The following is a 26,922-nucleotide window of genomic DNA, read 5'->3' on the forward strand; positions in this document are numbered from 1 at the left end:
CTGTTTCCATGGGAGTTTTGGCTGGAGGGCAGTGGGCATCAGAGCTGAGGTTCCCCCAGTGCTTGAAGGGGTTCCCAGAAGGAGGGTTGAGAACCATGAACTTCACAATGTGACTGGAAAGGGGAGAAAAAGGCAAGAAAGGAAGAGAGCAGAGAACAAGATCCGTGGTTGAGGAAAGGGTACTTGGAGATCTGAGTTATTTAGCAAACCAGACGCAAACGTAGAGTTGGCCAGTACTGGGTGGAGTCTTCTGGAAAATGCTTGACACAGGTGCTTTAAGGGAGGTGCTCAGAGAAAATAACAGTTTCAAAGTTTTCTTCCTATCTTAATTGGTTTGGAGGCTCCTCTGCTTCTTCTCCCCGCTCAGGTTTGAAGACCGCCCTTGGGTAAACGGGAGAGAAAAGTGCCAACATCTGCACCTGCACCTCCTCCATCAAGGTGGTAGTTCTTTCGGGCATCCCTAGCATGCATAATTATGAGAGAAATTCCTCAAACCGGCAACTGAACGCCCACCCCGTGTCCCTTCCAATAGGGTGATCTGCTTCCTTTCACCTGACCTCAGAGCAAAGGGTTCCAGCCTGGAAAGCAAAAACCATCTGCTATCGGGGAGTGGGACTGCTGGCCCCGGGGTCCGCTCAGGACGCCGAGCACGGTGCGGAGGCGGGAGGCGGGAGGAAGAGAGGGAGGGTGGGGGCCAAGTTCCCGCCGCCCCGCCCTCTCGGCTCCGGCGTCTGGGCGATTCGGCGCTGCGGCTGCTGCCGGCGGCCTGGGCCGCGGTGCTGGCAGGAGCGGGCGAGCCTCGCACGCCGTGCAGTGCGCCGGCTGTCCGGGAGATGGCTTCTCCCCGCTCGCCCGCCGCTCGCGCTATTGTCTCACCCGGGGCCGCCTGACTGACTGCGAGCTCGTGCACGCTCCCCGCAGACAGCACGGGGCCCCGGACCGACCCCCCACACCCGTCGATTGCCCGTGCGTCCCCTGCAGCGGGGATCCCAGAGTCGGCGCGGGGCGGGCGAGGGGAGCGGGCGGTACTGCACATCACGCGGGGACCGGAGCCTCCTGGAGCCTCAGAGCCAGCCGGGGCGTGGGAGCCCAAGTCGCCCAACCACGACAGTCAGGGTGTCGCGGCGGAACCCGCGGCCAGCGCAGGTAGGACGAGTACTCAGAGGTGAGCACCGCCCGGGGGCTGCAGAGCGCCCAGCTAGCCGGGGCGACGAGGGCAGGGCTCCCGCCCCAAAGCACTAGCGCCAGGGGCAACAATGGCAGCGCCGAGAGCCCAGTCGGGTCCCAGGCGCCTGGCAGGTTGCTCGCCCCCCACCCCACGGCCCGCTAGCGATTCGCGGCCTCGCGGGCAATCACCCGCTGCCTCCTCCGGAACACACTTCCCGGGTGCAGCTGCAGGGCGAGCTGAGCCATGGGACCGCTTTGGAGTCGATTTGTTTATTAGTTTGTTTAAGAGCAAAACCTGTCCTGGAGTGGGGGTGATGGGAGTGGTGCTTCCTGTGCAGCGGGTGAGAAGTCAGCGTCCACCCTCGGGACTGTATACATTTTTCGGCCAGGAGGAGGGTAGGATTGGCCTTATAAGGATACTGCAGCAGCCAAAGACTGAGAGCTTGCAGGAGAACCTGGGACCCTCAGGCCCGAGTCTCCGGCCCCTCCGGGAAGGAGCTCCTCTTCTGGGCTGTACTTGTCCCTCGTTTTTTTTTCAGTTCCATACAGCAGCAGCTTTGGTGTTTCTGGTGTGATAGAAGCTGGAATCCCCGGCAAGGCTGCCAAGCTGGGGTGGGGTGGGGAGTCCAGGGGCTTGGCAGGCTTTTGGGATGTGGAAAGACGTTACCAAATGTATGAGGTTAGTGCATACACCCTTGTTGGCTGAGGTTGAAGTGTGCGTGGAGTCTGCCATTGCTCTTGCTCCTTCTGGGTAACCTGGCTCTACATCTCACCTCCCTTTTGGGATCTTTGTGGTTTCCCTGTCCCAGCTCACCAGTCATGCTTAGGGTGGAAGTCCTATTGTCTCTGACTGCCCTGGTATTTTTATTCAACTTGGTCAGAGAGTTCAGCAGTCTGGACTGCTGAGCTCTAGCAGGCCGGAGATTCTTTAGCAGGCTACCTGGGCTACCAGAAGTGGGCTAATATGGCCCCTTCTTTCTCTAAACTACCTGCTTGTCTGGGAATGACCAAGCAGATGTAAGCAATTTGCACTGAATTCCAGCCCTGAAACAGTCCTGAATGAAAACTTACTCTGTTTGCTTCCCTGAGGCCTTGGAAAGACATGGTCCAGGAATGGCAGCCCGGGGCCCACAAATATTCCCCCCTCTCCAGCTGTAGCTCCTGGAACACTGTCTGTGAGCATGAGGGACTGCTGCTCCTCCGGAGCCTGCCAGTTCCATGTGGGGCTGCGTTCACGGAAAAATTAAGTTGAGGCACATTTTATAGCTATGCCTGACAGCCAGCATCTGAGCAGACAGTGGCTTTGAGAGAGAGCCCTGGACCCAGGCTGGGGCTGCCTCTCTCCTTTGGCTTCTGGGTGAGCCCAGGTTTTGGCTTCTGTAGTTCAGGGCTTACTACTGAGGGTATGGGTGTGTATGTCTGAATCTGATGGAGATCCCAGACCTGGCCAGAAGGCAGCCTATCCATTTTCCTTTCCACAGGAACACTGGGTAAGGGATGGTCAATTAGTTTTGGGGGCCCGGGTATTTTTCTCTGGTGCTCCTTTGAATTTGCCTGGTGGTCTAGAATGTCTGCTTTTTTTTGCCCCGAGAACTCATTGTGTTCCTACAAAAACTCCACACCCTGTGGGCCTTTAGGTCTCTTGTGGTGCCTTGCTCACAAGGGTGCTGTGTGACTGCTGGGGCCATTGGAGAGAAAAAGGGAGGCGTGTCTGTTTCTTTGTATGTTGTGACTGATCACAGACTTCAAGTTCCTCATACCTCCAGGACGTACACTTGGTCCACACCATGAGGGATGGTAGAGAAAGTGTCACGAGGCCCAACTTTGAGTGAGGCCTGGTGAGACTTACTTTCTAGATGTGAACATGGACAAGTCGTGAAGTTGATTTTATTTCCATATTTATAAAACGGGAGAGAAAGTATCTGTGGCTCACAGGATTGTTTTAAATGTGGTGCTTCCCCAAATGAAGTGACACGTGCAAGAGCAGTCTGCAAACTGCAAAGGACAGCCCCCCCCCACCCCCATGGTGGCTGTAGCATTTGTCCTACGAGAGGAAGAACAGCCAGGGATGTTGATGGAGTAAACTGAGGGGAATATGGAGTAGGGAACATTCCAGAACCTTTCTCTTTTGAGAAAGGGAAGCATGGCGCGATAATATAAATACTATTCCTTGTGTGTTCCTCTTTAAATAGAGCTGACAGATGGAAACTGGGAGGGAAAGGCTGCTTAGTATTTGCAGGGAATTGGGAGAAAGACTTTCCAAGGACTGATTACTGTTTGCAGACAGGCCAGTGCTAACCTGGCAAAAAAAACAAAAACAAAAAAGCCATAATAGCTAACTCTGGTGTCAGCCAGCCAGGACATGACAGAGGTGGGACTTGAAACAGGAAAGCTACTTTGCATATCCCATGCTCATGTCTCAGTATCACCACAAGAGACAGAACAGGCCGGCAGCAGAGATGCAGAATATATTTGTTATAGATTCCCTGGATTGCCCAAAAGATGGCACCAGACTGGAGCTTCCTTAGATTGAAAAGCTTCTTAAGGACAGGGGCCCAGGAAGATGCTCCCCACACCCAGCCCCAGCTCTGCTGAATCTTCGGTTCCCTGTTGTTAGGAAGCGGAAGCATGACTGTGAGAATTCCTTAGGCTCCCACCTCACTCGCTTCCCCTGTCAGGATAACCAGATCGAGTTATTTTGTCTTCTTCTGGGCATCTCTGGTAGTTCATCTGGGCTTAGGAGGCTCTGGGAAAATTAGGACCGCTTTCTTGTTTTAGTGTATTTGAATTGGATTTGCTTGGTATTTCTCTGTGTGTGTCGTGTCCCCGTGTGTGTGTGTCCGTTCTGTCTGTCTGCGTCTGTGTGGTTGTACACATACCATAGCGTGCGTGTGGAGGTCAGAGGACAACCTTCAGATATCAGTCCCGCCTTTTACCTTGTTGAAGCCTGGATCTCTTTGCCCATGATTAAGCCAGGAGCTAGCTGGCTCCTCCTGGGGCTCCTCCTCTTTCTGCTTCCCATTGCCCAGCTCTAGTGCAGCAGCTTTCACCAGACGCCTCAGCTCAGCTCCCAGGCCAGCCCAGCAAGCGCTCACCCCCCTCCCCCTTCCCCCCGCCCCATTAAGCTGTCTCCCCAGCCCCTGGTGTCTGGTTTTGTAAGTGACGGATGATGCTTATTTTTTCTGATCATAGAAAGTGTTAGAACTGAGAAGGACCTCGAAGATAACCTCCTTGAGAGGTGACTTCAAGGTCACAGTTTTTCTGGCTGCACTGGAACTTGATGCTGGCTCCAGGGCTCAGGACAGAACCTGCTCTTCTGCTCTTTCAGCTAGCCAACCCTGTCACTGGCTGCCTTGATGGGAAATTCCCCTCAGAACAGAGGGAATGGAATTTCCTCACCCTGGTTAAGCAGACTAGGAACTCTAGCTGCTATTCCTTCTTCCTGAAAACTCCCTAGAGGAAGGCTCCTAGTATCTCCTTTCAGAGAGAAGTCAAAGATCAGGAGCCTCCTTGGAAACACAGCGCCTCACTGTACCTGCGGCACTGCCTCTCCTCACCAGACCTTCTGAACATTGCTTTTCTCCCTTTCCTGGGCCTTCCCAACGCATTCCAGACACCCAGCACTGCTGCCCCCATAGACTACTTTTTTGTTAGTTTTTATTTATTTGAGACAGGGTTCACTCTATAGCCCAGGCTAACCTCACACTAGCCTGGCCTCTGCCTCCCTAGTGCTGGGATTAAAGGCCTGTGTCACCACACTGGTCCAGGGATTTTTCTCAGCTGTACTTAAAGAAGGGAAAAAAGAATGCCCTTGGGTGAAAGTTCAGATCCACGGAAAAGTGTAAGCACATGATAAATGATGACACCGAAGTCTCTCCATCCCCATCCGTGGTGTTCTTGGCATCGGCTCAGTATCTGCTCCCTGTAGTGTTGTCAGCATTGTCCCAGCATCCTCTCTGTGTTCCGCAGCCTCAGAGGAAATGGGTGAGGTGGTTAGTACTGAAACTTTCTTTTTACAGAAAAAGACCAGATCTAGCAAGATTAGTTAGTAATGTTAGGGAACATGCCCAAGTCAGCTGTGCTGGCCCGTGTTTTATTTATTCATTCGCTTGTTTGTTTGTGTGTATGGATGCATAGAGGTACATGTGTGACATGCCTGTGGTGGCAGATCTCCTGGAGCTAGAGCTGTATTATATATAGATGATCGCGAACCATCATGTGCTGGGAATTGAACCCTGGTCCTCTGGAGAGCAGCCAGTGCTCTTAACCGGGGAGCCATCTCTCCAGCCCTTGTTTTGGGTTTTGAGAGGGAGGTACAGGCTGGCCTCATACTCCTGCTCCTCCTGCCCCTCCCCCTCCGGTGCTGAGATTTTGCAGGTGTGTCAGCATCCCTGGGCCAGTTCTTTTCTGAATGGCCTGGCCAGATGAAGGTCTACTGGTGATGGAAGAGAGTGCGTGGGGGCATGTTCCAGAATGACTGCCAACATTAGCGTGAACAATTGGGCTGATGTAATGGGCCTGTATTTCCATGTGAGCCTGTGTTTCCCCAGTTGGTTGGAGAAGCAGGGAGGATGGTGAATTTTGGGTTCACAGGAGTTTCACTTAACTCTTGATCCTATCATTTCCCGGTCGTGTGACCTTGGGCAGAGTGTTTAATCCCTTTGCTGTTTTATAGTTTCCTCACCCGTAAAATGAGTATAATAATATCCACGTTTAAGGACTGTTGTACGGATCAATAAGACAATACCCAGCAACGAATACCAGAGGAATAAAAGGCCAGTTTCCTCCTTCCTTCCAGCGCCTCTGTGCTCCTCCCTCGACTGCTGACAAAGCACACTGGCATTTATGTGTTGGGAGGTATTTCCCTGACTCCTGTGGATTTCCTTGCTCCGGTGTGGCCTTTGGTCACACCCTGGGTACACTCATCCAAACTGCAAGCCATGTCAGCCGGTCCCCGCTGAGAAAGCCCTGGGCCTGCTGCTTCTCTTGGGAGACCCCGATGAGGGGCCATGAAGAAGGAGCTGGTGAGTGTGCCAGAGCATACCAAGCCAGGTGGACCCCTTTCTGCTCAGTGACCCCTTTACTGAGAGTACATTTAGGCTCTTTCTCTCTTGGAACTTTCTTATGCAAATTGGGGGACAGTAGCCAACAGGAAGGTGTTATGCAGTGTACACGTGAAATAGAACTAAACTGCCTGACACCTCCCTCCCACGCTGCCCATCACGTTCTTCTTTGAAACTCTTTATGACCTTACTGCAGAGGCTCGGAGAGGTCTCTTGAACGCCAGGCAGAGGTGTGGGTCCTGTTCAGTAGTCGTCAAGGCGCACATACATCCAGAGTGTAAGGAGGCGGAGAACAAGAAAATTGGGATGGGGGAGTGTTAAAGAATTTTGAATGGTAGGTGGGAAGGGAAAGAGAAGGAGAAAGCGCGCGCGCGCGTGTGTGTGTGTGTGTGTGTGTGTATGAGTGTGTATATGCTTGTGTGCATGCGTGTATATGCATGTGTGTGTATGTGTGTATGCATGTGTGTGTTTGCACACACGCACGCGCATGTAGAGGGACAGTAGTAGGTAGGCTCTGGGGCCTGTAGTTGTGGATGGGAAACAGGGCTTCGGCAGGCCCTACCCCTCTGTAACTACAGATGAAAGGTTTGCTACAAACAGACCTATCACCACCACATGTCCAAGGTTAGCCATGTCCTTCCTGGGGAAGCCTGGCAGGACCCCCTTGAGGTCTGGTACTGTCACAATCTTGCCTGCTCCCCAATCCTAGTACCTCCTGTTAGCATTCCCTTCCTGTGGCTCAGAGTTCTGGGACACTGAAGATATACATAGTCTCTTAGATTCTCTTAGGGCTCTACACCCCAAATGGGGGCTTTTTTCTTTATCAGAATGGATACAGTTGTATTCTTGGTCAACACGCTAACTTGGGGCCTTGACGACTTAGAGCAAGAGTAGGCTATCCACTGTGCTGGCACCAAGGAGAGGGGAGGCCTTCAGCTGGGAAGCTGCGGCCACTGGGGAAGGTGTGGTGGCCACCGGGATCAGGCTGGACTAAGAATAATGAAGACTAGAGTTGGAGGGATCAGTGACTTCAAGAGACAGGCTGCAGGATGAATAGTACTGGGAGATCATTCTAGAGAGAAGCAAGGGATTGTGGGCTCCGGAGTGGGGAGTGGAGGGAGACCAAAAGCTAACCACCTGTCTCTGAAGGAGGATCATCCCTCCCACCAAGGGCCTGGTACTCTCCTCACTCTGCTTTTTAAATGCAGATTGTCCTGGAGGGACTGACACCTTGGCCACTAACAGCCTTGTGCAAATCAGTATCTAATGCCCTGTGGCATTCTATTTTAATGGGGACTTTTTTTCCTGAGTGAAAGATGCAAGCTGGTTCCCTTTCTTTTCTCCTGTCTGTGTTCTTCTCCTTGCCTGTGTTGATGCTATGGTTTCCTCGTGCCTTCCTGAATCAGGAAATAACTAGACATTCCTGGCACTTGCAAGAGGCCCTGGAGACCTCTGCGGACAGGCTCTCTGGGGCCTGCGCTTCCCTGGGGTGCAGAGAAACTTAGACACTTCATGGGAAGGGCCAGGGCTGCCTCTAAATCTAGGGTGGCTATTTGTCTTTTTCTTCAGGGATAACCTACTTTTCTCAGACGATGTCTTGCCAGTGGCACTAGGAATATGACCTCAGAGTCTAGGCCATCTCTCTCTCTCCAGGAAACTGATTGGCGGGTGGGGTTGGTGGAGGGTGTGTAGGTCCAAGAAGTGGGGGTGTGGGGAGCTCCAGTGATTGAGAGGCGTGGGGGTGTAGGGATTGTGAGGCAGTGAAGGATAGGAACGTGAAGAGGGGAGAATGTGGGGTGTGTGGAGTAGGAGACACAAAGATGTATGTGGGATGGGAAAGGTATGGGGGGCTGGGATAAAGGCGGTTTGGGGAACATGCCCTGTTTATGTGATCCCTACAGCTTTGGTTGCCTGGGAATGACTGTCAGGGATCATCATGATGGGAGGAACGTTATCAGGGACTGAAGATGTGTGACCACTTGGCTGCAGCGCCAGTTTGGGAATGGTGTGCTTGGAAAGGGGAGACAGTGAGCAGGGCCCGGAGACACGGGATAGAGCTACCCAGCCGAGTGAAAGGAGCTAGCTTCTGGCATGGTGTCCGGGCTAGTCAGCTCCTCTTCTGATCCTTGGGAATGATGGTTTGGCCTGCAGCCCTTTTCTGCTTAAGTTCTTTTCAGGGCCAAGCAACTGACAGACAGCTGCTGACAGCCCACCACCCACACAGCCTGTCACTGCCCACTGGTTCCCACACTCAGACTTATAGGCAGATATGACTACCACAGGGGCATGCCTACTGGCTTTCTCTACTGTATAAGGCCTGGTCATTCTGGGGCTTCCCCTGCAGGGCTTCTGGTCCTAGAGCCCTGGGCTTGCGGAATAAGAGCACAGGACGGGGCCTGAGGGCCTCACAGCCCTGGCTGTCCTGGAACTCACTTTGTAGACCAGCAGGCATTGAATTCACAAAGATCCTTCTGCCTCTACCAAGAAGGGAGACTGCCTAAGGAAGTTGTTACCAGAAAACAGTCAAAGAATTGTTACAACTCCATGCATGAGACGTTTTCCCTAATGTTAGACCCAGCAAAGATGTCCACCTTTCAAGAAGGTCCTCCAGGCATTGTTCTCTGTCCTCTGGCTAGTCCCATGTCTCTGCAAGTGCCCCCAAATACATTCCCCTCCTCTTACCTGGGAGATGGACCTGATTTGACCTACCCTTCAACACTGTCTCCTTGCTCTGGGTAGTCTCTAATAGGTTAGCGTAACCAGCATGGGGGGCTTAGAAGCTACCATTAGCATAGTAAGATGGCTAGCACCCTGTCTCTTGTTCTTCCCTCTGGGGAAACCTCCAGTCCAAGCAGGGTGTCTCTTCTGCCCTCTGCCCTGACTGGAGAGGAGCAGCTGTATAACCTGTTGATGGTCTCTGTTTCGTGGGCTGGCTTTTTCTGGGAAGTTTTCCCACCCATTAAAGAATCCCAGAGAATGGGATTCCCCTGCGTATGAACTGGGAAAACTGAACTTAGGCTGGGAGTGACATGGGTGGCTGTCTAGGTTTTTGGTGGGAGGCCTCAGTTTGCAGGAAGCAGACAGTGTGTTGAAGCTAAGCCGAGGAGGAAGATGGCAGATAGTGAGGCGAAACATAGAGAGCTCCTGTGCCCCGTGTCTTCAGTACCCATCTTTCTCTGTCTACCTCCAGAGCGTAGACCCTGGAGCGCTGTCAGTGAGACCAGGGCTCCTCCTCAGTGTCTGTGTGTGGAACTGTGGTGATGGTTTGGGGGATCAGGGATTGCGCAGTGTAGGAGTTGCTTGGAATGGAGCCCAAGAGTTCCCGCTGCGGGAGGCCATGTTTGGTAAGAGGTAGTCCTCCTGGGAACTTCCCTCCTCCTTCCCCCTGTCCCACCACCCTTCTCTGAAGGCGGAGGAATGGGAAGAATCCTGCAGGCTTCAGAGAGAATCTGAGCTGGACTGAAGGATTCTAGCTGGTCTGGGGACCTTGGTGAAGGAAGAGAGGGAGCAGAAAGCAGGAACCATAGAAACAAGAAACCAAATGAGGTTGCTTTAATTTGTTTAAAAGGACACTAGCAAGGGAATACAGGCCAGCTAAGAGGACGGCCTTGCCGTGTGTAATGAAGTGCACGCTTATCTTTGTTTGGGTCGCTATGATAGAACATTACCACCAAAAGCAACTCTGGGAGGAAAGGGTTCATTCTGCTTATACTTCCAGGTAACAGTTCATCACTGAGATAAGTCAGGACAGGAACTAAAACCAGGCAGGAACCTGGAGGCAGGAGCTGATGCAGAGGCCGTGGAGGAGAGTTTCTTACTGACTTGATCTCCAGGGTTTGTTCAGCTTGCTTTCCTATGGAACCCAGGGCTGCCAACCCTGGGATAGCACCCTCCACAATTGGGCTGGACTCTCTTATATTAATCACTAATTAAGAAAATGCCCTACAGGCTTGCCTACAGCCTGATCTTATGAAGTTTCTCCATTGAGTGTCCCTTTTCTCAGATGACTAAAACATGCGTTGAACACTAAGCCAGCACAGGGCTTAAATACAGAAGCAGAGATTGGGCCTTTCTGAGCTTCCTGTGGTGGGAGAGCTGGATCCCTCTCTGTCACAGGCTGGCAGTTGGGAGGGCCTGCTTTCTCCCTGCTCTCTGCCTTGGAACCGTTGTGTGGTTCTGCCCTGGCTGCATTGCCTCCCTGCCTGCCCCCTGTACAGACTGAGTGTGTTGCCTGGTTCTGCTTGGACTCTGGCACCAATCTGCCTGACCATGAGCTTGTTCTCTTTCTTCACCCTCCGAATGACTGCCTTATGCTTGGGGAAAGATGTCTTTTTACCCAGTTCTTACCTCCTAGAGAACCCCTCAACTGTGGTGTGAACCCAGCTATATACCTCAGGTCACTTGAGAGACTAGTGAAATACAGGAAGCCCAGGGACTCACCCTACTGAATCAGGACCTTCAGGGGAGGGGCCAGGGGTTTATGTGTTCGGGAACACTTTCCAGATGGCAATTACAAACATTCAGACGTGGACTATTGGACTACGGAAGAGGCTATGTTGTCCTGTGAGTGTGACATTATGTGGGTGTGCTAAGAGCATTCTGTTTACATAAATTGCCCTAGTACTTAGGAGATCCGAGCTGAGGTAGTGATAGCATTACTTTCAGATGCTTAAGCTGAAAAAAAGAACACAAATTGGTTGGTGCAGGTGGGGAGAGGAAACTGGCTGTCAGTAGTCCCCTTCTTTCTTGAGACCTAATGGCAATTTGCTCCTTCCCTCTTCCGTTCCAGTGCTGGGGATCAAACACAAGGCCTCTTAGGGGCTGTGCAAGTTCTCTACCATTCGGCTACACACCCCAGGCTATTTATTTTTATTTTATGTACACTGATGTTTTGCCTGCAGGTCTGTGTGTGAGGGCCTCCTATCTCCTGGACCAGGGCTTACAGACAGTTGTGAGCTGCCATGCGGGTGCTGGGAATTGAACCCAGGTTCTCTGGAAGAGCAGCCAGTGCTCTTTAACCACTGAGCCCCCTCTCCAGCCTCCTGTTTGCCTTTTTAAAGAATTCCTAGTACTCTTTAGAACCAATGGACCAGAGCAATTTCCAATGCTTTTGTCCAACAAAGGTAGTAGAGAAGAAATTCCGCTGGGGAAGGAAAGAACAGGGAATATGAGACCCTTGTTTCTTGAATAGTTCGTCCTCATGCCTGGAAAATGTAATTCTGTGTTCTTAGTTCACACTGTCTCCTGACTGCTTGCTGCTTTCTGTGACCTTTCCCGTGCTCTCTGAGCCTCACTTCACCTTGGAGGAGGCAGAGATGCTGTCTGTCCTGCCTCGTTTCTTCCATGTTGACAGCCTCGTGGCACCCTTCCCTACAGCCAGGGGAGGTTAGAGACAGGCAACTCGTCTTCTGTCTGAATTCAGAATGGGAAGGGCCTGAGGAGTGGGACCAGCTTGGGCTACTTCTTGGCTTTTCCTATGACCTTGGAATTTTTAGAAAATCTCACTCTAGGGAACCAGGAGTCTCCTCTGACTCTAAGAATCTCAGAAGTAGAAGGGGCTTTGTATAGCTTTGTTGTCCATCTGTGCACCTCCCTGCCTTGCCGTCCCCCCCCCCAGTCTAGCACCATCTGTATTGGAAAGACCCTGGGAATGGACAGCATCTGTGTTCTGATTAACCATCTCTACGTCTATAGAATCCTTGCTGCTAGAAAGTTCCGTCCTTACACTCTGGTTCACAGCCATTCTCTGTGGAAGTATGGTAGAGGGAGGGAGTAACGTGTGATTTTTAAAATCTTTTCTTGATTATTTAGTTTGTTTTGAGACAGGGTCTCATGTAGTTCAGGCTGGCTTCAAATGTAACTGAGGCTGGTTTTGAATGCCTGATCTTCCTGCCTCCACTTCTTGAGTCCTAGGATCACAGATATGTACTAGTGCCTGGCACAATTTTTTTGTTTGTTTGTTTGGTTTTGTTTTTGTTTGTTTTTTGAGAAAGAGTTTCTCTGTGTATAGCCCTGGCTGTCCTGGAACTCATTCTGTAGACCAAGCTGGCCTTGAACTCACAGAGCTCCACCTGTCTCTGTCTCCCAAGTGCTGGGGTTAAAAGGCAAGAACCACTACCTCCCAGTCTACAAGTTTTAAAGCTTAGTTTTTCTAGTTAAGTGTAATTCTGAATAGAATCTTTTAATTTATTTTTTTTTGCATTTATCAGTGTTTTATCTGCATATGTATGCGAGTACACCATGTGCCTGTTGCCCATGGAGGCCTGAAGAGGGTGTTACATCCTCTTGGAACTGGAATTCTGAAATTACAGTTATGAGCTGCCTTGTGGGTGGGTGCTGGAAATTGAACACTGGTCCTCTGGAAGAGAAGCCAGTGATTTTCATCACTGAACCATCTCTCCAGCCCCTGAATACAATTTTTTTTTGTTTTGTTTGTTTTTCGAGACAGGGTTTCTCTGTGGTTTTGGAGCCTGTCCTGGAACTAGCTCTTGTAGACCAGTCTGGCCTCGAACTCACAGAGATCTGCCTGCCTCTGCCTCTCGAGTGCTGGGATTAAAGGTGTACGCCACCACCACCCAGCCTAAAGAGAACTTTTACAGAACGGAATCTCAGAGCAAAGTCACAGAGGGTGAATTAGAATCACTCAAGAGAGCTGGACTGGGAAAGTCATGCCCAGAAGCAGGTGCCCACCGCAAGTCAAGAGATGGTAAATACACAGGGATGCATAGTTAGAGACAGGGAGATGGACAATAGAGGCCTTGCAACTGAGGCCGATAGAGAGCATTGAGGGGTTCTATGCAGGGAGGGAGACACCAGATCACACTTTCTAAGGTGTGAGTCTTTCCCCCAGGCTTCTGGAGGAAACCTCCAAGGGGGATGGATCTTAGAAGGCAGGACCAGGCTGTTAGGAGTCTGTTGTACTAGCCAGGAGAAGGGAGAACCAGCCTAAACTGGGACAGAGACGATTAAGATAGAGGGGAGGATTAGCTCTGGAACCTGAAGAGGAGAGTCCTAAAGGCCGTGGTGATGGACTTTAGATGGAGAGAAGGATGGCTTTCAGGACGGCTGGAGGACTTCTAGCCCGGGAGGAGTGGGTAGTGCCATTCAGTGGGGGCTAGGAATGGGAGCAGGGCGTAGGGAAGAGAGGAGATGGTGGTTTGGGTTTGATCGTTTGGGTTTTGAGGTGCGGGTGATCACCTAAAATGAAGGAGGGATCCACAACGTGAGGTGGGATAGACAGGAGACGGGAGTAGATGAGACTGTGCGCAGAGGAAAGAGAAGTGAGCAGCAGGCTGAGCCTGGAGGTTTGAGTCAACGCCAATGGTTGGAGGCTATGTAAAGGGAGAGGAAGACGAAGATGGAGGTGGAGAACATGGAAATTGTGAGTTGTGAGTCCCATGAGCTGGCTCAGCTGTTAAAGTCCCTGCTGTGCAAGCCTGGTGGCCTAGGTTTGAGGCCTAGAACCCACGCAAAGGTGAGGGGAGAACCAACTCCTGAAAGTTGCCCTCAGGCCCTCACACACGCACTGCAGCATGTGCGCATGTGCATGCGTGCTCATGTGCGTGCACACACGTACACACACAATAATAGATAAGTAAATAAATAAATAGAAATAGTGTCCCAGGCAGAGGACAGGGGAAGAAGGGGATGGTCTAGAGAGCCGAGTGGACCAGGACAAGTGATATCTGGGCAGCCACGGTATTTCAGGAGTAGCGGCTTTACTGGGAGCAGACCCAATGACAGTAAGAGGACAGGGAAGGGACCATTAGGTATTGTCCACTCTTCCTTGAAGCTTGGCTGAGAATGGAAGAAAGAGCTGAGAGAAGCTAAAGCCAAGGGAGTCTGGGCCGTAGGTTTTTTTTTTTTTTTTTTTTTTAAGTTGGAAGAGGCACTGCTTATGCACCCTTGTGAAACCCAGTGGGGAAGAGGTTGAAACTAGGGGAGGGGGACCTTTGAGACCCAAGGACGTTATCCTGCAGAAGACCAATTGGGTGGGGCATGAGAAGTCAGTTGTGCCCAGTAGGAGACCAGATGGGGTAGAGGGGGGCTGAATGCAAGTGTGGATGGGATAGTGGAGGAAGAGGCGGAAGCTGGGGAGCTGTTGTCCATGACCTTAGTTTTCTAACTTCACAGTGGTGCCCAGCTAAGGCAAATTTCAACACTCTGCTTGTTCTAGCTCAGGGCTGAAAATACAATCACCTTTTGGATTAAGAATCTTAAGCTGGACTGCGGTATAGTTCTGTAATACAGTGTAATATACATTGAGCTTTTTTCTAGTGTCTTGTATCTGTAAAAACACTAGGGTACTGTTATCCCATCTCTGGACAAGGAAGCCTGTCTATCTTGCCCTGTTCCGGAAGTCACGTCAGTATCCCCACCCCCAACCCTGCCCTGTGGGTCAAAAGTAACTTTTAAAGAGTTGTGGAAGGGTGGGGAGGTCAGCAGGTGAAGGGCAGACAGGCGCTTCCGGCTAGTCCGTCTTTGGGGACCTGCCAAGTGCAATAGAAATTATAACCTCTCACAGCCAACCACGACTCTGGCCAGGGTCTTGGCCTGTGTCTGCCAAATTCGAGAGGGTCCTAGAAGGGCAACTGAGCTGAAGGTGAACCTGTCTCCTATTTCGAGTTGAGTGGGACTTGCCACTCAAGGGCTCGGGATGTGGTTTAGTGGTAGAGCATATCCATAGCATGCACGAAGCCCTACTTTCCATCCCTGCTCTCTCTCTCTCGCACTCTCTCTCTCTCACATACACACATACACACTTGTGACTAGACTAACCTAGGCGTGGTGGCACACACCTGTAATTCTGGCACTAGGGAGGTAGAGGCAGGAAAATCAAGAGTTCAAAGTTATTTTCAGCTCTGTCTTTAGCCTGCCTGAGTTAGAGACAGATGGGGGTGGGGTTAAAAAAAAAAGAGAGGAACAAAAACACCTTTCTACTGTTGTTTTCAACTCTGGGATCAAGAGGAATAATTGACATGTTGCATGCTGCATGGGTTTGTTACCCCTGCACGAAGCTGTCCTACAGAATGAATGATAGCTGGTATTTTTGTGAGACCGTGAACTTCCCAATGTTGCTGAAGAACTGACTGCTCTCACACTCCCAACCACAGGCACACAGAGGATCTCCTGGGATGTTGTTTTATTTGTTTTTTATTAAATAACCATTGTCCCACTGCCGACCAATGAAATCAGAACCAATCGAGAGTGCGTGGGCTTTGGTAGCTGTGAACAGTCCCGCTGTGCTTCTCAGCTACAGCTTGAGGACCACAGGACAGACGAACCTGGTCATTTCGTGTATTACATCAGTGCCTCCCAACTCTTTTCATGTATGGCTTCATACAGAAGGTACCCAACCCCGGAGTCAGTGGCAGGCTCTCTGCACTAAAGGCATCTGACCTGAACTTCCTATCTGGCTTCCTAAGGGCTGAGGATCAATATTTTGGCAGATCCATACCCAGGCACTGAGTTTCACCTGTTGTTGAACTTTGAGTAATTATAAAGTCTGCTAAGTAGAGCTGTGTTGTACACGTCTATTTTGCTGGGGGTTAATTGACATGTCGTAAGCAGCATCTAGTTAAAGTGTACAACATACGTTTGGCATATGAACGCACTGGCGAAATCACCACTACTGGCAAGATAATGAATGGGCTGGAGCCGTAGCTCAGGGGTAGAGTGCTTGCCCAGCATGCACGGGCCATAGCTGTGATCTCTGCAGAAAGGGAGTGGTGGGAGAAAAGTAAAAAAAAGATAATGAGCATATTCATTGCTCCCCAAAGCTCCCGTATGGCTCATGGTAAGCCTTCCCCTTCCCCTTCCTTCCCCAGATCAGCATCCATCTGTTTTTCCTCACAGTCGCTCAGTTTGCATCTTCAGAAATGTCCCATGAATGCAATGATGCATACACATACACTTTGTCTGGCAGGTTTTATTCCACAGAGTTAATCCGAGGCTCATCCATGACTTTACACTTATCAATAATTCATTCATTTTCATTGCTAAGTAGCATTCAACCATACATATGTAGATGGATCACTTTTTGCTTTGAGACAGGGTCTTATGCAGCTCAGGCTGGCCTTGAACTGTTTTGTTTTGTGTCTTTTGAGGCAGGGTTTTTCTGTGTAGCCCTGGCTGTCCTGGACCTTGCTCTGTAGACCAGGCTGCCCTCCAAAGATCTGCCTGCCTCTGGGATTAAAGTCATCCGTCACCATTGCCTGGCAGTCTCGATGTAGCTTAGATGGACCCTGAGCTTCCGATCTTTCTTCTACCTCCTGAGTGCTGGGATCACAGGCGTGTGTCACCACACCTGGTTTTCTGTGTTTCTGGGGTCAAAGCCAGGGCTTTGTATATGCTAGATAAGCCCTTTACTATCTGAGCCTCAGTCCCTACCCAGATGTTGCACATTTTCAAGAGAATCATTCATCTGCTGATAGACATCTGGGTCATTTCTAGTTTGGAGATATTATAAGCAAAACTTCTATGTTTACTACGTGAGGCTTACTATTATTTACTTGCAGTGCTGAACAGTTAATTGATTGTAGTGCTGGGTACCAAACTCAGAACCTGTGCGTGCAAGGCAACCATCCTTCTGATAGCTACAGCCTCAGCTCTGTATTTAACCACTGCGTACAAGGCTGTGCATCTGTGTATATAAATAGGTGAGTCGTAGGTAGACATGTGTTTCCCTCTGTCAGAGCCTGCCTAGTTTCCAAGGTGACCCTGCCATTTTACATTCCTACTAGCTGTGTGTGAGTGAATGAGAGCTGGCCTCTTTTCTTTGCTAATTTTAACTTTGAGATTTATGTCTTTTTATTGTACGTGTGTATGACTGTTTTGCCTGGTGTATATATGTCACCACATATGTGTCTTCTGCCCTTGGAGGACAGAAGAGGACGTCGGATTACCTGGAACTGGAGTTACCAATGGCTGTGAACCACCATATGAGTGCTGAGAACTGAACCTGGGTCCTCCCCAAGAGCAGCCAGTGCTCTCAACCACTGAGTCATCTGTCCAGCCCCTTTTTTGTTAACCTTTGTTTTGAAACATCTCCCATGTCACCCAGACTGGCTACAAGCTCCTGGTTTCTGCCTTTCCCTCCTGAATGCTTGGATCATAGCATGTGCCACCATGCCTGGTTTGATTTTTTTTCTGTGTGGTACTGGGGATCTAACCTAAGGCCTCACACCTACTTGGTAAATGTTCTGCCACTATGCCTTGTCACTAGAAGCCCTCCCCTTCTAATTAAAAGGTACTTAACTTTATTATTATTGTGTGCACAAGTAATTGGAATATGTGTGAGTGTGTGTGCCAGGCTACAACGTGTGTGTGGAAGTCAGAGGACAACGTTCAGTACTTGGTTCTCTCTTTCCGTAGTGAGTTCTGGTGATCAAACCCAGCTCAGCAGGATTGTTCTGGAAGTGCTTTTATTCCTAAACCTTCTCACTGCCCCCAGCTACCATTCATTTTTGCAAAACATTTAGGCAGTGCTGGGAATGGAATCTAGGACTGCTGGACAGACACTCTGCCATGGAGTTCCACCCCTAGACAGCTGTCCTCTTTCCCTTAGGGGACCCTGCCTTCTACTTTTATTCTTGACCGATGAAATGATTCTTCTCATCTTTTGAATGATTCCTGAAAGTTGTCCTCTGATCTTCCTGTGTGTCCATGGCATTCACACCCTTCTCTGACAACAAACAAATACTTGCTAAATCAACCAAGTACCTCACTCTTTCCTCGAAGCATGTGTGGTGGAAGTAAGGATAGGAATTGGACCAGAGATGGAGACATGTTTAGAATGATGGCTGGATATATCCCTATATCCCATAAAGTTGTCCTGGTGTCTCTTTCTTTTCTCTGTCTTTCTGTTCTTTGCTTCTGTTGCCGGCACTGAGGAAATGGGTACTGGCCTAGATTATGTCACCTATTGTCACAGTATCAGATTACTGATAAGTCTTGCTTTGTAACTAAGTTACATTTTTACCCCTTGCCCACAGGTCCCAAGACAACATGTACCAGCCATACAGGCCTGACACTGGCAGGAAGTAGAAGGCTTCGTTGTCTCTTGTGCCCGCACCCTCATCATGTCTTCTACTCAGGGCAATGGGGAACACTGGAAGTCCCTGGAGTCCGTGGGCATCAGCCGCAAAGAACTGGCTATGGCTGAAGCCCTGCAGATGGAGTACGATGCTCTTTCTCGGCTCCGCCATCACAAGGAGGAGAGCAGGGCTAAGCAGAACACAGAGCCCTCTCTTATCAGCTGGGATGAGCCCGCTTTGGACTTCTACAGCAAGCCAGCAGGCAGGCGGACAGACCTCAAGCTCTTGCGTGGTCTTTCTGGCTCTGACCCTACCCTGAATTACAACTCCGTTGCCCCACAAGAAGAACCCCCCAACTCTACCTCCCAAGATTCCCAGCCCGGCCCAGATCCCTGGCCCAAGGGCTCCCTACCTGGAGACTATCTCTATATTTTTGATGGCTCAGATGGGAGTCTCTCTTTGTCTTCAGAATCAGGTGACACAGGTGGCTCAAGCAAGAAACTATCCCCACCTCCTCTGCCTCCTCGGGTCTCTATCTGGGATGCTCCTCCCTTGCCTCCCAGAAAGGGGTCCCCCTCACCCTCCAAGATTGCTCAGTCCACTGACATCAACAGTTTTGCTTTGGTGGAACAGCCACCTGACAAACTGTTAGGGCCCCAGGACGCAGAAGAGGAAGAGCTACCTGATGGTGGGGGACAGCAACACAGGCTGGGCTCTGTGGACTATGATGGCATCAATGATGCAATCACAAGGCTCAACTTGAAGTCAACGTATGACTCAGAGATATTGTCTGATGCTACCAGGGGCTGGAAGGAGGGCCGGGGGCCCCTGGACTTCAACAAAGACACCTCTGGAAAACCCGTGGCCCGGAGCAAGACAATGCCCCCTCAGGTGCCGCCCCGAACCTATACTTCCCGATATGCCAACCGAAAAAATGCGACACCTGGCAAGAACCGCCGGATTTCTGCTGCGCCGGTGAGGACCTACCTTCTTGTGTGTTTGTTCAGAACGTGGGCCATTCCAAATTCAGATCTGCCAAGCACTCACAGGCCCATTTTTTAGTCCTCTCTTCTACTTCTGCCTTTAAAACTCTTGGGTGCTTGTGGGGGTTCAGAGGAAGCCAAGCTAGGCTTTCTTATTGGAGGTTGGGCCAAGAATATCAGGAAGAGTCTGGCTCCTTTCCTAGGCTAAGTTTCAGTGTCTTGGTTGAAACAGCCCTTCTGGGGGCAGGTGTTTTGGTATCGTGGCTGTTAATAGGTACTTCCTTCATGATGTAAGGACTGACTTAGGAAGCACCTGACTTAACATTGACTCTGTGGCTGAATGGTGGCAGTGGGACTTGAGCTGCTTCTTACTCCTGAGGCCCTGCCCGGCCATCCACTGCATAGCTGCGGCCCTGATGGTCATCTGTAGTGTTAGCTGTTGGTTCTATGCTCACAGAATACCCTATCCAGATCCACATCAACCCTGTCCAATGTAAGAAATGGCAGAGCTGGTATTAGACCGTGGGCTTGTTCCAAAGTCTTTCTCCCTCTCACCTTCCCTTCCTCGCTGCTTTTGATTGTGATACAACATTCACCTTCCACCATTTAAAGGCGTGTAGTTCAGTGGTGTTAAGTACAGTCGCACTGTGGGGGTGTTTACTTTTGGTCATCGTTCCCCCTGAAAATACCTAGAAAAAGGCCCAGCAGTATGATAGTAAGGCTTTGGCTTATGAGTGTACATTATAAAGTGCAAAGTCTACTCTTCAGCCCAGCTGGCTTCCACAGCAGCCTTGATATGGTTTCTGTCCATGGAGTGTCAGGAGTATCGCCAAAGGTGGGACCTGAAGGCCACCTTGCTTTTACCCCTGACTTCTGGACACGTTGTTCCATGAGTCAGGAGGCTACTTCATAGCTGCGGACTTCTGAAGCTACTTATGCCCCCTCATTCCGCCCTCCTCCTTCCTTACCATTCATTGTCTTAGTGCGCTGGGGCTTTCCCACCTCGTGTCCAGCCTTAGGGATCACTTCCAACTCTGCATAGCTGCACGCTTCTTCCTTCCTCTGCATTTGCAGAGCGAACCCCTCAGAGCCTAGTCGGGGTGAGCTGTAGCACCAGAGTTCAGGCTTTTTAAAGGCTCATCTTGGAGGTGGGGCTGCTCCTGCTATTTATAGGGATGGGGAGAGTCATGTCCTTAGCTCAGTTCCTCACACAGAGCCCGGCCTGCTCACAGAGGCAGGCAGCCTGGGGTAGGTGGTCACCCCTGTCTTCCCTCCCCCATCATGCATCATCGGAGTACCGAAATGGAGCCTGATCTGGTTCGGAGTCTCCTTGAAGAAGCAAGGGCGCAGCAAAAAGCTCTTGCCGGCTCTGGAGTGGGGGAGGCAACGCGGCAGTGGTCCTCCCCACTTCAGATTGGGGCGGGGGCTCAACCTGCTGGGAGGGGGAACCCCTTGAGCTCTGTGCCTATACCCCCACCCCGCCTTCGCCGGAAGGATCGTTCTTATCCCAGGCCCACTGAGCCATCTCTGGAAATGGCTGGCTCCAAATGCCAGCCTGATACCCCCGCTACCAGCCTCTGCCTGGCAGACTCCCCAGGCCAGCATCGAGTGATGCCACCAGGGCCTGCCAGCCGGGCAAACGTAAGTGCCTTTTGTTTTCTTACAGTGCCAGGAAGTGGTACAGAAAGGGCATGGAATGGCCTTCAGTGGCCATTCTGTTTTCTCCCTCTCCCTCTCTTCCTCTTCTCTCTCTCTCTGACCCTCTCGCATAGGTTGATTGCTGACAGTGGTACTATTGTTTGGACTGGGACACAGGCATACGCTTGGCAAAGCCAGGGCCTCACATGCCAACTGCCCCCACTGCTGCCTTCCCCTTTATGTGCTGCCGCCCCCACTCTAAGCACCCCCAGGGAAGCATGACTGACCAGAGGGAGGGACACTTGAGGAAGCAGTCAGAGTATTCAGTGAGGAGCTGGGTTGCTACCTTCTGCCCCGAGGGACAGGGAGAGCATGAGAACAGCTGAGGGGGTGAAGAGAGGTGAGGTGGCGCACACAAACCACAGCCTTAGAGACACCCCCTTTCCTCCCCGATGCAGCTGTTAGAGCCTGCTGTCTTTCCCGGATGCAGCCTGGAACTCCATGGAGCCAAAGTGTCATTCCTGGGTGGCTGCCCCGGGCAGGCCTGTGAGGCCTGTCAGTACCAGCTTTCTCCTTAGCTGCTCCTCCCTGGAGCTCATTGGAGGGTTTCCTGGGCGTTTGAGAGCACCGCTGGGATGGGAAACGGTATGAGACCTGGCTTAAGGATCTCAGCACCACATGTATGTTCCAGGAGAGGAAATGGGGCCAGTCCGAACAGGCTGCCTGGATCCCTAGCTGCTTAGAACCAGCAAAGCCTACAGGAGTCCAGCCAGGTCCTCTCCATCGAAGATTGTGCTTTGATACATGTGTCTTCTTCCTGAGAAGGCACATGTGTCTGAATCATACCCACTCCTGAAGGGCTCAGTCTTTGAGTCTGGTGTCCAGGGCCTTGGATGTTGAGGCTTTTGTGTAAGTCCAGGCCTCACTGGGGACCATTTGGCTGATCACCTGCCTGGCCTACCTCAGCTCACCCATATGTCTCTGGAGCCTTCCCCGGAAGACCTTGCCCACGGGTGACCATCAGCACTGTGTTACACACTGCCTGGTCGGCCGCACTGGACTGGTCAGACATGTCCCCCTCGCAGAGCAGATATGGCCACTCTTGTCCACTGCCCAGCATCTATGCTCATCCCAGGCTTCAGCTCCTTTTTCAGTTTAGTCTTTGGTGTCCTAGGTTGGCAGATAATGTATTCCAAGTTCCTTTCAATGTTAAGTCAAAGGTCCTTATACATGGACTGTCTTTACATCTGGGAGGCCGTGCGAAGAAGGGGTGCCGTGAGAGAAAAAGCACTGAGTGAGTTGCTCTTCCCTTAAAGGTGGGCTCCCGGCCCCACACCACCGCCAATGGCCACGAACTGTTTGAGGTCTCAGAGGAGAGAGATGAGGAAGTTGCTGCGTTTTGCCACATGCTGGATATGTAAGAGTTGAAGGACGGGAGGGGGGGAGAGGGAGGTGTGTATGGTGTGGATGTGTGTTTGTGTAGGAGATGAGGGGAGGGAAGGGGTACATATGGTGTGTGAGTGAGTGATCAGAGGATTCTGAGTCTCTGGAGGAGGCTGCCTGTTCCTTTAGAAGGGAGGAAGAGCTAGAATGAATAAAATTCCACAGAGTGGGAACTCTTTTCCAGCAGGTCTCTGCAGGTTTTTATGAAACCTTAGAAGTTTGCTAGGTATAGTGATGCACACCCTCAATCCAGCACTTGGGAAGCAGAGGCAGGTAGATCTCTATGACCTAGCCTGGATTACCTGACAAGTTCCTGGACAGCTAAGGCCATGTAGTGAAACTCTGTCTCAAAACAAAAAAAAATTAGAATTTTGCACATTTTTAGTAAAATTCACAAACCTTGATCAGCCTTACTAATCATCCCCTCACTTCAGGTTCTGACCCTCAGCTGTCCTTAGGAGTAAACATACCTCTCAGAGAAGAAAAGATTTCTCTTGTACTGAAGAGAGAGGAAATGGATTGCTAACTACTTATTGATTAAATTCTGTTAAACTTAATATGGGAAACTCCTTTGGGAGTTTCTAAGACTGTGGGGATTGTTTCACAACTGTAGCGAGATGGTAAGAGTACAGCTTCTCAGGGCTGCCTCCCCTTGCCCCAGCCTGGTCCACGGAGGAGGGGGCAAGCTCAGGAGACAGGAAAGCCCTTGGGCCTCAGGGTCACAGGGCTCCTCATCAGGATTCTTTGAAGACACAGCATGAGTCCTCTTTTTCTTCCTATACAGCCTTCGGACAGGCTCTGATATCCAGGACTATTCCCTAACTGGATATGTCTGGAGCACTGTCACCCCGAGTCCAGAGCATCTTGGGGATGAGGTCAACCTGAAGGTGACTGTGTTGTGCGAGAGTCTTCGGGAGCCGCTCACTTTTACCTGCAACTGTAAGTTAGCTGGGGATATGTGAGTGTCGCTGGAGGTGAGGCGGGAGAGCTAGGTGTTGATTCAGAGATCATTACACAGAGATCTACATTAATTATAAACTGATTGGCCTAGTATCTCAGGCTTCTTATTAACTCATAATTCTTGTCCGTGTTAGCCACGTGGCTTGGTACCTTTTTCGGCTCTACATTCACATCTTGCTTGCTCTGTGTCTTGGTGACTACTGCAGACTGACTCTTTCCTGTTCCCAGGATTCTTCTGTTCTCCTTGCCCCGTCTATACTTCCTGCCTGGCTATTGGCTAATCAGCATTTATTTAATATACAAGCGACAGGGTACAAACCATTGTCCCACAGCAGCTCCCCCCCCTTTTTTAAAAAAAAACAAACAAGAACTCTGAATCAAATCTCCTTTGGTTAGCTGTTTTCCTGACCATTATCTATAACAACTTGTAACCAACACTCTAAACAAAGAAAAACACCCATAATCCATTTTTGGGAATGTGGGTGTAGTTTTCCAGGCTATTTCCTGCCGATTGGGGGCATTCATAATCTTATGGGGACCTAAAGAAAACTTAGAATTATGGTCAAGTCCTGACTGGAATATCCTGTGAGGCTTGATCATCTCAGCCAGCAGTCCTGAAACTGTTCTGGATGCAGAACTCAGAGGAAACTCCAACAGAGGTCCTCTGAAATGTTGGATCATCTGGACCATCTGCTCCTATTGGAGATTCTTCAGGGGGTTTTCATTGATCAAATCTGATTTTTTTTAGCCCGGAATGAATCCACAGTTTCTCATTTCCTGTGGAAACAAAAGCAAAACCTCCTCTCCAAGGTAACATACCTTTTGACTTAAATTTTGAAATCAAGGCATTTGCAAAATGTATATATTGGATTAATCCAGCAGCATTTATGATCAAATATCTTTTAACAGTTTTTGCTCCTACCTCAGCAGTCATACAGTTCAAAGACAACACAATAATATACAATATCCAGAATCTCTGTGTATTTTTCATCTTTACATGGCTTTATTTTAAACTCCATTTCTGATATTTTTATTTTTAATTTTTGGCTTTTTGAGACAGGACTTCTCTGTGTATCTTTGGCTGTCCTGGAACTCACAGGCTGTCCTTTAACTCACAGAGATCTGCCTGCCTCTGCCTCCCAAGTGTTGGGATTAAAGATGTGTGCCACCACACCCAACTACTCTCTTTTTTTTCTTTTTTCTTTTAAGGACTTTATCCTCTTTTTTTCCCTCTCCCCCAAGCCTACATTATATTTTTAAACACATAGTAAACCATTTAGAGGTTCCTTCATCTTTGAATCTATCTTTACTGTGTATATCTCTTTTTCTAACTACATGAGTCTTTAATTTGCTAAACGATATGACTAGGATTAAAGCCGTGGCTTTGATAGTTGGATCCAGCCCATTCCTTAGCCTTTTTCTGAGAGTCTAGTCTCATGGCAGAGGTACTGGCCAGAGCCATGTTTATTAACACAACTCTATGGAGTTTCAAGGTTCCTGACACCACCAAGAAGCATGCTGTCAGCTATTCATAAACACCATTTAAGTGTTTGGTGGCAGGGCCTCTTGAAAGAGTTGCAAAGTTTCGCAGCTAAAGTTGAGTCAGGAAGCCTCTCTTAAATGAGATGTACTTGCCTCTAGCAAAGAGAGCAAACCCAAGAAATTGCTGCTACCAAGAAGCCATGTTTAACGCTGTTATTTTGTGTCTAGAATTACTTCCCAAGCTCTCTCAGGTTTTCTGTGGATGCAGTTGTCCACACGTTGGGCACCATTTGTTGAAAGAGATTTCTGTCCCACCAGGTCCCAAATAAACACACAGAGATCTATATTAATCATAAACTGGTTGGCCTAGAGGCTCAGGCTTCTTATTAACCAATTCTTACATCTTACATTAACCCATTATTCTTGCCTGTGTTAGCCATGTGGCTTGGTACCTTTTTTGGTGAGACAGTCACATCTTGCATCCTCCGTGTCTGGGTGATGACTGCAGACTGTCTTTCCTGTTCCCAGAATTCTCCTGTTCTCTCCCCCCCCCCCTCTACTTCCTGCCTGGTCGCCCCGCCTATACTTCCTGCCTGGCTACTGGCCAATCAGCATTTTATTAAAATACAATTGACAGGGTACAGACCTTTGTCCCACAGCAACTGGGTTTTGACCTGGGGAGTCCTTTAGCTTTGATTCTCACCTCACTCACTCTATAGCGTAAATGAGGGGCAGAGGGGATGCTTCTCCTGGGGGGCGGGCAGTAACTTTCCTCCCCTCCAGGCTGTTTGTTTGCCTGTCTTATCTGGCTGTTGGTGGAGATACTACAGATGGTGATAAAGGATCAAAGTTGGGAGGCTCTGCCCCACCTGCCCAATGTCACTGCCCTCGCTCTTCTGCCTTGCTGCTTACAGGTTCCTCCACTGTGGACTTGCTCATCTACCAGACCCTCTGCTACACCCATGATGAACTGAGGGAAGTGGATGTGGGGGACTTTGTGCTCAAGCCCTGCGGGCTGGAGGAATTCCTGCAAAAGTGAGTGAGTGGATTAAGGGACATGCGACAGAGGTGACACCTGCCTTCTGGCTAGGAGAATGAGGGAGGTCCTTAGCCACCTGCACTAGATTCAGCATTTGCTGCTGCTCTTCCCTAACCCTGCAGCCAGGACTCCTGCTTTCTGGGCACAATCTCAGCCACGTCGCATTTTCCCTAGGAGCTCCATCTTCCAGCTGGGTTGGGTGGAGCCGGAGCCAAATCTGCTGTGGAAAGAGTTTGGAGCTGGGATTAAGCAAAGATGAGGTCGTATCTGTGTGCAGGCTTCTGGTTGCTGAGAGATGTGTGTTGTTTGTGGAGGGGCAGTGGCAGGTTGCTTCCTCTGCTCTAGAGGACATGCAACTGCTGGGCAGAAATGCCCTTAGAGAACCAAAGGGAGAAATTACAGTGGCTCTTGCTGGCTTTCCCTTGACAGCATGCCTTTGTTTCCATTGGCCTGCACAGCTGGTTAACCTCTTCCTAGGCTGGCTTCCAGCTCCCTCCAGCCAGTGCCCGCTACAGAAGGCAGCTTCTCTGGAAAGTGTGATGTGGGACCAGCTGAGAGAAGCCCTCTGCACTACCCTGGACTGTGGAAAACTGGGGTGGGGTAGTCAGGGCTCCCACTCCCAGGGGTAGCATGTGGCAGCAAGCATCAGGAGATCTGCTTTCCTCCATCCAAGCTCTTGTGTGGTGACTGCACCATCTGTGGCCCCCTTAGAGGGAGAAGCAGAACTTGGGGAGAGAGAAAGACAAGGCCTGTATCCCTTGCGTTAGCAGTTTCTGTGAACTGTGGGACTCTGTGGAGCTGCGTATTTTCCCTCCAGCAAATCTAGATGGAAGCATAGTTTTCTATGGTTAGAGCACAAGATTGGTAGGACTAAAGATTCATTTTTTTAAAAATATTCATTTCTTAAATGTGATTTCTTCAGCACTGGGGATAGTAGCTACTCTCTGGCCTCTGCATCCTCATCTAGAAGCTGAGGGAAAAGAAGCAGGCCCACCCTGATACAGTTCCAGGGTACCATCAACGGTGTAAGAAGCAGGCCCATCCTGATATAGTTCCAGAGTACCCTCAACAGTGTAAGAAGCAGGCCCATCCTGATATAGTTCCAGGGTACC

At 50.2% G+C, this 26,922-nt stretch overlaps 1 protein-coding gene across 2 annotated transcripts in view; it reads left to right on the forward strand.

Moving 5' to 3' along the window:
* Window positions 1-605: 605 nt before the first annotated feature.
* The window catches only part of Pik3c2b (phosphatidylinositol-4-phosphate 3-kinase catalytic subunit type 2 beta), a 63,914-nt gene continuing 37,597 nt past the window's right edge, over window positions 606-26,922 (forward strand). Inside the window, exons 1-5 of one of the 2 annotated variants that reach the window (XM_026779699.1) lie at window positions 606-652; window positions 18,224-19,240; window positions 22,203-22,303; window positions 23,114-23,268; window positions 25,686-25,806. In XM_026779699.1, coding sequence (XP_026635500.1) covers window positions 18,311-19,240; window positions 22,203-22,303; window positions 23,114-23,268; window positions 25,686-25,806 — 1,307 coding nt within the window. In that variant the 5' untranslated portion in view covers window positions 606-652; window positions 18,224-18,310. Of the gene's footprint in view, window positions 653-778; window positions 1,147-18,223; window positions 19,241-22,202; window positions 22,304-23,113; window positions 23,269-25,685; window positions 25,807-26,922 lie in introns of those variants that run through there. The other variant, XM_005348354.3, reaches the window with a different exon arrangement.

The sequence above is a fragment of the Microtus ochrogaster genome, chromosome 6 (assembly GCF_000317375.1).
Source record: "Microtus ochrogaster isolate Prairie Vole_2 chromosome 6, MicOch1.0, whole genome shotgun sequence".
In the NCBI taxonomy this organism is placed as follows: Eukaryota; Metazoa; Chordata; class Mammalia; order Rodentia; family Cricetidae; genus Microtus; species Microtus ochrogaster.